Source organism: Chelonoidis abingdonii, chromosome 6 (assembly GCF_003597395.2).
Source record: "Chelonoidis abingdonii isolate Lonesome George chromosome 6, CheloAbing_2.0, whole genome shotgun sequence".
Taxonomy (NCBI): Eukaryota; Metazoa; Chordata; order Testudines; family Testudinidae; genus Chelonoidis; species Chelonoidis abingdonii.
In genome coordinates, this window is record NC_133774.1 from 63,073,677 (window position 1) to 63,084,441 (window position 10,765).

Here is a 10,765-nt window from a genome sequence, read left to right on the forward strand (position 1 = left end):
CTGAAATTGCTCCTCTTGTTGCCTCAGTGGCTGCTAGCCATAAGAACTGAGACACAACTTTCCCCTCCATGCTTCCTGACTCAAGTTGTGGGGGGAAGGAGAGGGGAAAGAGGCTGAGAAGTGCAGAGAATGAGGGGTGACAGACAGGAGTTGGTGGGAGGGAAGGGCAGAATAGAAACAGAGGAATAGAGGCAGAGTGGGGTTTGGAGTGATAGGATAGGAACAGAGGAAAAGACTGGATAGTAGCGGCTGCAGGAGGGAAGATGAAAGCTTCCACAAGCACAGGGCTAAAGACTGTGGGAAAGCAGGAGCTCTTCATATTATTGTGAGAGTTCCTGCTGCAGGAACTCTCACATTACTCTGAATTTGTGAATGCTAGCAACACTGCTACAGCCAAAGCATTGTCCAAAAAATCCTTCATGTTGATGGAACTTATGCTGCTCCTAATAGCAGTGTGTTCTTTGTTCCCCAACAAAATGAAACAGTCCACCATTTGCAGTTTAAACTAACTTCTCAGACACAGTATTTCTTTTTAAAGTAGTAAATTTAGTCAAGTAATCAAATTAAGGGTATGTCTTCACAACACAGTTAACCCTAGTGATTGGCACTGGTATCTGAACATCTAGGTTTGCTATGTGGTTGCTTTGGCGAAGCTAAACCCTATATGTTTTACCATGGCCTTACTTTTCTGCACTCACCTGTGACTCTGGGGGCATATCCCACGGTTCTCTGTGATGACACTATAGGGCTCTTTCTCCAAGTTAATTGCTGGAAAACTTGTCTGTCTTTTGGGAGGAATTATGGGAAGGGCATTGGAGGAATATCAGCAGTGATACAGTCTGCATCCAAACTTCAAAGTCGGCAAATTCCAGCTTGAGTTAGACTAGAGCTCATGTTCTATTTATACCCCAGCCACAAACTAGCCTGAGCTTAATGCACTTCCAAACCTGCTAGAGGTTTTTGTGTGTGGATTGTATAGGGGACCAGGCTAAAACCCAAGTAAAAGTCTGGATTAACTGTGCAATGAAGACATACTCTTAGTCTGATAGGCCTGACATTTCACTGTGGAAGCCAAAAAAGAGCTACCAAGGGTAAACAATTAAAATTTACCAGTTTCCTAATACAGAAGACAATTCAGTTGGTTCACCTAACTTTTTTGACCACTTTGAAACAAGCAACAAGAAAAAAAAACTGAATGAAACCAAGAGAAAATTTGAATGACGCTAATAGAAATTCTGCTTATACCATGTTCCAGTTTTGCTTAGCCGTATTTCCATCCTTGTAGCTAAACATATGCACCAAGCAATGTTTTGCTGACATAAAAGTTAACTTTAAGATTTCATTCAGAACTATGTGAAGTTTCCAAGGTCAAGGATCTTGCCTCCACACCGAGTTAAACAGTATCAAAGGAACTTGGGAAGTTCGTTGTCCAGTGATATGGGGCTAGGTGTCTTGTGAACACTTGAGATACTCCAAGCCACCTTATTTAAACAACCCTCAAAAACCATGACCAGAATGTAATTGATGCAAAGATGTCTGCGACTTTGTCTTTACTAGGAAGAAGTGTATTCTTAATTCCAGTTAAAATCCTAGTGAAGATAAGCAATTTGTAGTTTTCACATAAGTTACAGATCAAATTAAAGACTCTGGGGAAGTCTAGTCATTAACTCAACCTACTTGTGTATGTTACAATTAGACTGTTTTGTCTTTGGCCATAGCTTCACTGCAAAAGAACAGGTCCTTTTACAACAGGATAGTTAACTGAAATTAGCTATCTTGCTATAAAATCCTCAAAGACTAGTGTCATAAACAGATAGCTAAGGGTTAATGTCTCTTTCACCTGGAAAGGGTTAACAAACAACACCTGACCAGAGGACCAATCAGAAAACAAGACACTTTCAAATCCTGATGGAGGGAAGCCTTTGTTTGTGGTTTTCGGGCTTTGCTTTGTTCTCTCTGAGTCCTGGAAGGGGACTAGAGGTGCAACCAGGTTTCTTGCCAATCTCCCTGCTACGGTCTTATATATTCAAAATAGTGAGTATTGAGTAAAAAGGCGGTTATAGTCTTTTGATTATTTCTGTATTTGCAACTATGTATCTGGCTGGTAGAGTTTAATGTGTATTTGGCTGAAAGTATTTTAAATTGTATTTCTGCTGGAGAAAGGCTTTTTTTCTATTGTCTATAAGCTGAAAGACCCTGTAATATTTACCATCTAGATTACAGAGATAACTTTACTTTTTTTTCTTTCTTTTTATTAAAAGTTTTGCTTTTTAAGACCTGTTTGATTTTTTCCCCAGTTGAGGCTCTCAAGGGAATTGAGTCAAGGGAATTGAGTCTGTACTCACCAGGGAATTGGTGGGGAGAAGGGAAAGATAAATTTCCTCTTGGTTTTAGATTCACGGAGCTTGAATCTGTATTGCCTCTAGGTGATGGGAGAGACGAGGGGTAAAGGTGGAAGCCTCTGTTTTAAGATTCAAGGAGTTTGGATCACAGTATCTTCCAGGGTGTAACCCAGGGAGGGAAAGCCTAGGAGAGATACTGGTGAGCGAAAGAGTTTGTTTTCCTTGTATTAAGATCCAGGGGGTCTGGATCTTGGGGGTCCCCAGGGAAGGTTTTGGGGAGACCAGAATTTATCAGGTACTCAGAATCCTGATTGGTGGCAGCGTATCAGATCTAAGCTGGTAATTAAGCTTAGAGGATTTCATGCTAGTACCTCATTTTTGGACTCTAAGGTTCAGATTGAGGAAAGTATACTATGACAACTAGATACAGGTAGTTCTTACATTCATGTAGCTAGTCAAGATCAACCTCAAATTGGTGGCATTTTGTTGAAATTTCCCATTCACTGAAGCCTGCAGAACTCAAAACATGGCCTATTTTAATGTGTTCTTCAGGTGCACTTTTGAATGAATATATTGTGTCAGCATATATTTATGGGTCCATATCAAGTATTCAAACAATCCACTGTACTCTGAACAGTTTACATGTAACTTGTCCTACATAGTAAGAGTTCCTAACGTTGGTCTGTACTAATGTTCCCTGCAAACTGCATGGCTATGTGGCAATCTTTTCCAGTGCTGCTTATGCCTGGGTGGCCCTGGCAGGAACGTGGTGTGGCCCTTTAAGAACCTGCTTCTCGCCCTCCCTCCCCTTCACAGGGTGCATGAGGCCCTACCTCCTCGCTGCAGAGGAGAGGAGTGAAAGCACTTCAGGAGGACAGAGGTCTCACAGATATGCTTGCACAGATGGGAGAAGGCAGAAGGTCTGCGATGCCCCATGCACAGAAGTTTAGGGGAGAGGGCTGCCTGGGCTCTCCGCTGCCAATCCAGGTCAGCAGTGGCTCTGGTCTGAATGGGCCAAATCCTGCACCCCACCCCCTTGCCCAGCAGTTGATTTCCAGCGTTGTGGCAGTTGCTGCTGCCACTGAGAGGCAGTGGAGAACCTGGCCGGAGGGTGTGCGTGTCTGACATCACCCCCTAAACTGACTCCTGGCCAAATTTCTAAGGCTGCAAATGGGCAGGGACAGAAACTAATGTGTTATACCAGAGAGGAGTCACCCTGGGGCAACCCCCCTCCCCATCTTCTCCCCCTCCACACCATACCTCTCATCCACACACATACACACACACACCCCTACCTTCTGTGTGGGAGGGGTGACAAATACAAGCTAACACTTGCCCAGGGACAAAAATGTAGTGCTCAGTGGAGTTAACAGCCTGCTCAGTACAAAGAAAATTTAGAGGAAACAATTCATAGTTTCATTTTCTGGAGTAAAATTTAGTTTAATATTCTAAGTAAAAAGTTATATATCAAGGTTCCTTACAAAACATTGAGTCAGATACTAACGTAGTGACTATGCAGGCTAACACAATAGCCATATGCTCTTAGACGAGCTCACAGATTTTGAAATATAAGTCAGTTTTCAATACAGCAAAGGAATGCTGGCTGAGACACTAGGTTATCTATTTCAAACGAGAAAATGCCACATAAGAACTTCAAGTTTCTAATCGCAGAGCAATCCAAAATAAGCGAGACCATAACATGTTATCTAAATAAAAGGATAGAACCATTCAGAATGCAAGCTTACTTTCCTCAATCCCAACCATCAAAAGAGTTCTGCACTGCAGTAATTTACCCAGCCTTAATCTCAAATTCTGATATGACACCAGGACTTTCCGATCATGAAGGACCCAAAGTTCAAATCTTAAATTAGTGGACTTGCAGCTGCTAAGTGGAAGCCTAAGCAGGGTTCAGGCTTTATTGCTTTGCAGCACCCTTGCCAAGTAAAATGATCCAGTAGTTTGTGTGGTCAAACAAAGAAGCAATACATTCTTTGCACTAAACGTAAGTGACCAATAGCAACAAGACAGACAGAAAGATCACCAAGGAAAATAAAATACTGAGGTATTAAGTGCAGTCTGAGTATAACTCACTGCTTGTGACCACAGGGAGAACCCCTCTAGCAGGATTGTTCATTCCTATACTGCTATGAGGGACTTTATTCAGAGCATCACCACCTTAATGTAAAAGTTAAATCAAATGGCAATACAATGCAGCTTTTGTCTGTCTTTCAAACATTGCTGCAGTCACATTTTACCCCAGGGAAAAAAGTAGTTTCCAGCTAAACATACATTTGAGGTAAAGAATGAATACAAGCCTGTGTAGCAGAATGTCACAAAACAACTGTAGTGGAACTGCTCCACTCAATTACCCAATGTCTAGTTTTGTGAGGAAAACAAAACCACTACCAAACTTGTCCTCATCTAGGTTTACTGTTTAGTTTTTCAAGAGATCCTCTGGGCAGAGACCTTGTCTGTTCACATGCCCCATGCACAGGTATCTCCCACTCCCTGAATAAGGTTAATTATGTACCACCAGTTTTCTACCAAGTTGGCTCAACAGAGAGAACAAAAGCACATTGGAGATTTTGATACATAATGAAACCTTCTGTATGTTGACAGGTCTTTAAAAAGAAAATGGTCTAACTGGAGAAGACTAAAGAGCAGAAAGCCAGTTGAACCTAGTTGAGGAAGCATGGACCATATCAATCAAATCAACCTATAGGAATTTTGGTCTATGTTCCTGACAACTAGGATTACTCCTTAGTGTACATTTTCAAGTGATTTGTCCAATCAAGTGAAATCAAAAGCTCACATGGGCAAAAACACTGCCTAGAATTTTTTTTTTAAATGATTAGCTGCTTGAGTTCTGTAAGCTCGAAGTGTAAATAATATAAGATTATATACTGGACTCATGTTATTAGCTATACTGCCTCTGCAACTGAGAAACTTGAATGACTACTTAGTTTTTGAGTAAAACCAATCTAAAGGTAGTATATTTTTGGAATCCATGCTCTCAGCTCTATTCTCTCATTGGTAAGGACCCGTAGCAATTGCCATTGCCATTCTATAACTACATTTCAGATTTTGAAAATGGAAGGATTTTCCATTAAAAAGGCACCCAGAATAATCTGCAGCATTCACTCTATTTTTGCATGGGAAAGCAAACTCATATTCCATTCAGCTCTACCTTTGAATGGTATACTAGTGTGAACAGGGCTCAGCCATTTTCACTATCACGTTGCCTAACCCCACACACAGCAGTAAGAATGCTAGCAGTTACCTGAGTCTGTGTACTCTAGTGCTCCCACCATTGCTACCAAATGCGGTAGTACAACAGTGCAAGATTTTATCCAGAAAGTGTGTATATACTTGGCCTTATAAAAATGTTAAAAAGGGCACTCTATATGCTCTAGGACAGCATTTCCCAAACTTGGGACGCCGCTTGTTTAGGGAAAGCCCCTGGTGGGCCGGGCCGGTTTGTCTACCTGCCGTGTCCGCAGGTTCGGCTGATTGCTGCTCCCACTGGCCGCGGTTCACTGCTCCAGGTCAACGGGAGCCGCTGGAAGTGGCGGCCAGTATGTCCCTTGGCCCGCGCCACTTCTAGTGGCTCCCATTGGCCTGGAGCAGCGAACCGCAGCCAGTGGGAGCCGCAATCAGCGGGATCTGCAGATGCAGCAGGTAAACAAACCGGCCTGGCCCGGCAGGGGCTCTCTCTAAACAAGCCGCATCCCAAGTTTGGGAAACACTGCTCTAGGACCTTTCCGGCATAGATTACTGCTGGCCCCATCTCCTACATTTTCATACAGGTAAAGAATCAAGATTTCCTGCAACATGAACCATGCTGAAGAGATTCAGTTAACAGTTTTGTTGCAGATATGACTACTTTTGTTTTTTTTAAAACCAAAATATTAAGAATTCAATTTATGTGCAACGAGGCAAATTTTTAGTTTAATAGCTATGACAAGGTGGGGTGCTTTTTAGTCACTTTTTTATGTAAACTATTTGAGTATTAAACACAAGTGCAATACTGCTTTGCAGCATACTAACATGGTATCTAGACACTACAGTGACGGGTTCACTAGGACTTGACCCTGACTTCTCCTCACAACTCTGCAATTTTGACTAATGTCTCCTCTGAAATGTTGCTTGTGTATTACACAGAAACCCTTCAAAACAAGAATTGGTAACATTAGGGAGGGCAGAGAAATGACAGTACAGGTGAAGGGAATAGAATTTTACAGCATTCCTCAATTCTATGCAATACAAATTCTAAATTTTCAATAAAAAAGTTTCCTATTGCAAACAGTGCATTCCTAAACTAAGCTAGTGTTCTGATACCTATCTAGGCTAACAGACAGGTATTACCAGCTAAAAAAATAGCAGCTGCAGGAGTGACAACTCTTCATTCCCCAGCCATCTCAATGATGTGTGAATTGTAAGACATAATTGGGACCATTTAGATGTTGATTATGAAAAGTGGCTCCTTTTTTCTCCACCCAGAAAATGTAGTGATATAAAAAGATATTCTAATCAATTGCTAAAATACTGAAGGGCATCTCAAATATAATTCAATAATCAGTAAGCAGTCACTGACAGTCTGATGTAGATGACTGCTTGGGTAGAAAAATGTCAGGGTTGTTATAAAATTATTTAAATTGATTTAATCCTTTAAACTGGTCAGTTTTTTTAAACTAGAAATTTCATTGACTAAACCAACCTGAAATTTGTTTACGCAAACAAATTATTATGTTACAGCTTTATAGTTCTTTAACTTGCCATCTGTTCAAATGGTGACAGATCCCACCCTCTCTTATTTTCAATTCCTGCTCTACTAAACTGTAGCTAGAGAGTCAGTTTCCATAGAGAGAATCTCACTCAGTTATGAAGACAATAAAACAGCAACATGTACTTATGAAGACATTTAATTTTTCTTCAAATTTTTCATTGTTTTGTTAATATTTCAATTTTCCTTTAAACTGCAGAATAATGAAAAATGATAAAAATATTTTTCTAGGTATATTTCTTGAGAGACCACAAGAATTGAGAAACTGATTATCACTTAAAAATAAGGTTATGATTTAACATAATTGTTTTATAAGTCCCAAACAATTAAACCTCATTCAAGAAGCATTTACTTGCAGTGAGAAAAGTAGTTTTACAGTAGTCAGCAGTGTCCAAAATGTCATCTGTTCTAACATGCAAGTGTTAATTTCAGATTACAACATTATACACCATATGTATAGTTTACACACATGAAAATTAATCTTTTATATTCAAATTTAATTCTAAAAAGCAACTTGTTTAGAAGTTATACAATTATCTAAAAACCACATTTGAAATATTTTCCTTATAGTCAAACTTGATCTGAGAAGTACACATTTCACCTGAGATATGGACCAGTAAGAATGTTTCCTTCTTTCACTACCACAAGCAACACACCTTGAATTATTACTTTAATTGTCTTTATGATTTTAACAACTTGGAATATGGTTGCAACTTCAAATATCAACAAAAACTTTAGTCATTTAAGTGCACATGTGCATTGTGCAAGTTTGCTTTAAACCCTTTAATGACATTGCCAATAGATTTTACAGCCCTCCCACATACTGCTGTGACTTTCCAAACTCAGAAACAGTTTATACAGGTAACAAATAATTTAGTCAGCAGTTAGAAGGAAGAATGCTGCAACTTACTTAACCAAGGGACACTAGATGGAGCATTATAAGTATTTCTAAAGTTCTTCATTTAAGACCTGGAAGCATTCTTAAGACACTGGTTTGCAAGGATAGCTGTCCCTTTAAAAGTTTACAGAGCATGAGTGACCATTTTAACCCTGCCCAGACAGAATTCATTCTGGGGCTGTGAATAATGCATAAAACCCAAGGAAGCAATGTTTACACATAGAGTTGCAGGAATTAAGTCCCCCACCAGACGAAAAGAAACCCCAACTATTCATGCCATAGTAATATCCGCAATTCCCCAATCACATAGAGGGCAAGTGGCAATTCAAAGTTTGATTCTTGCTCTGGATTTGGCAACAGTAAGCCAGTATTACAGGCAAAAAGGACAAGCTGTGGTATAATTATGAAGCACAGGAACCCAAGCTGGCTAGACATTGCTAAATGGTAAGAGTGTAAGATGAAAGCAAGCTCCCAAACATGTTAAAACAAACATAAGATGCCAGCACATCAGAGGAGACAGAGCATGGCACACTCCAACACTCTTTTAGAGTAAGCTGTTTATTATGGAGAAAGGAGAAGCAGCTATTAGTCATAGGGAAAGGCTCAATTTGGGGGTCAGTTCTGGGAAATCCAGGTCTGAGTCAGCCTTTACTGTGAAGAAGGCTGTAAAGGAAAAGAGTAGCCAGGTTGGGAGAGCATCTGGTGTCAATCAAGAACCTGTTACTTACAGCCAAGTCACCACCCAGCTTCATCTCTCCTTTTAGTGTGACCACTTTACTCTTTATATATATATATTTAAGAAGTGTTTCTAGAAGCTGATTCAATGAGTGAAATAGGTTTTTTGGATGAAGGCCTGCTGGCACTTAAGAAAGCATATTCAGAAAAGAAAGGTTCAATCAGTACTTTCTCCTCCCCAGGTCCTGCATCACACACTACAAAATAAACTACACAGAAGCCCCACCAATTCTCTTTTAACCTTAATTAAGTGAAGGGATAGGGGAAAAGACAGATATTTAGCTTGAAATCCAATGAAAGGACACATTCTAATTAGAGCTTAATCCTCCTCCTCCTCCTCCCAGGGACATACTGTAGCACGTAGCCACTTTTAACTTCCATTAAATGCAACTTGAGGTCTCAAGTTTCAACTGGAAAACTACAGTCAGGAAAAAAGATTATGGGCACCATTGCCCTACTGCACAAAGTCTCTAAAGAAGGGGTTTGTTTGTTTTGGGGTGTTTTTTTTAAAGCTACAAGATGTAAAATGCTGCCCAAAACTTTACAAAACCTCCCATCTGGAATTTTTAATCGGTTTAACTACACCAAGACACACCTAAAATCAATTTCCCCCTCTAGAAAGAGATTTAAGGACAAGGAGACCAAAACGACAAGACCCTCACTCCCCAAAAGACAGGTCACCCCAACTAGCAGCAGATCTATTGCAACTTTAACTCTCCTGTGTTGAACAACAGCCCCTGGAGGCAGCAGCAGCCATTGTCACTGAAGACATGGGGCATATCAATCTCTCAAGGCCGCCTGGCTGCAGGGAGGCCCAGGGAAGGAGGGATGGGGGAGAGATGCCATAAAATAAAGTTTTCTTAGCAGTATTATAAAGATGTGTAATAAAACTGTCACGGATGGCATTGTCACTTCAGACCCACAGTCAGCCACCTCCCGCTTTCCCTAGGAGTCAGGTCTGAAGGGGGGAGGAGGAGGAGACTGGGAGAGCCAAACACAGACATGACAGCTCAGCGAAATCTGCCCCATCTGGGAGCTGCTGACTCCGGTCACCGCTGACTCCAGGGACACCAGCTGGCACCAACAGGAGGGAAAGGGCTGGGTTGTTCCCGCGCCACGGGCACTGGCTCGGCAGCAGGCGACGGGGGAAGAGGGACTGGTCTCACTGAAGCAAGTCCCCATCGGTGGAGGCTTCAAGGGGAGCAGGGAGGGGAGCCCAGCCGGAACCCTTCGCTGCCTGGCAGCCCCTCAGAGACGTTTACTCCTCACCAGTTGCCACTTCACGCAGCGCCTCTCGAGGGAGCGGACAGGGCGAGCGCCGGGCACAAAGGGCAGGACGAGCCCTCGCTGTCTCCCTCCCCCGGTTGATCCCCGCCAGGGATGGAAGGAAGCACTAGGAGCGCGGGGCGCCCCTCACCTTGTTGCCCTGGTAGCTCTCCAGAGCCCGGAAGGCGGTCTCGGTCAGCTTGACGTGCAGCACCGTGATGTTGTCCTGGGTGACCCTGCCGCAGGACACGCCGTACCTGCCCCCCTCCCGCAGCGCCGCCATCTTACACTGCCCCCCGCCCCGCTGCTGCCACCGCCGGGGCTGCGCAGCCTGCCGCCGCTGCCGCCGCAGCTACAGCCATCCTGCTGCTGACGTACCAGCCACCCCCGCCAGCGCGCAGCCGCCGCCCCGCCCCGCCCACTCAGCACAATGCCCCGCCCGCTACGGCGGGGACACGCCCAACGGCCCGCCCACTCCGCCTATCGCGCCGCACGGAGCCCTAGCGGGACACGCCCACTGCACGAGCGGAGGCGCCCTGGCCGGCCGGCCGAGCCAGCGGCCCGGGGGGCCAGCACGAGCCAAGCTCCGCGCCGGGGGAGGTGCGAGGTGCTGACGTCAGCGGCGACTTATTTAATCATGTTTGATGTCATTATTGACGTTCCCAGCGACCGAGATTGAGCCTCTCACGTGACCTGTTACTGTCCTCCCCCCGCGGGCGCTCTGCGCCCCTTCCCTGAGCC

The 10,765-nt window shown here is 43.3% G+C and overlaps 1 protein-coding gene across 5 annotated transcripts in view; it reads right to left on the reverse strand.

The window, feature by feature from the left end:
• The window catches only part of ELL2 (elongation factor for RNA polymerase II 2), a 67,757-nt gene extending 57,304 nt beyond the window's left edge, over positions 1 to 10,453 (reverse strand). For 3 of the 5 annotated variants that reach the window (XM_075067082.1, XM_032798676.2, XM_032798677.2), the window contains exon 1: positions 10,176 to 10,453. In XM_075067082.1, coding sequence (XP_074923183.1) covers positions 10,176 to 10,307 — 132 coding nt within the window. In that variant the 5' untranslated portion in view covers positions 10,308 to 10,453. The remainder of the gene's footprint in view (positions 1 to 10,175) is intronic. The other 2 variants (XM_075067083.1, XM_075067084.1) reach the window with 2 other exon arrangements.
• Positions 10,454 to 10,765: the final 312 nt, after the last annotated feature.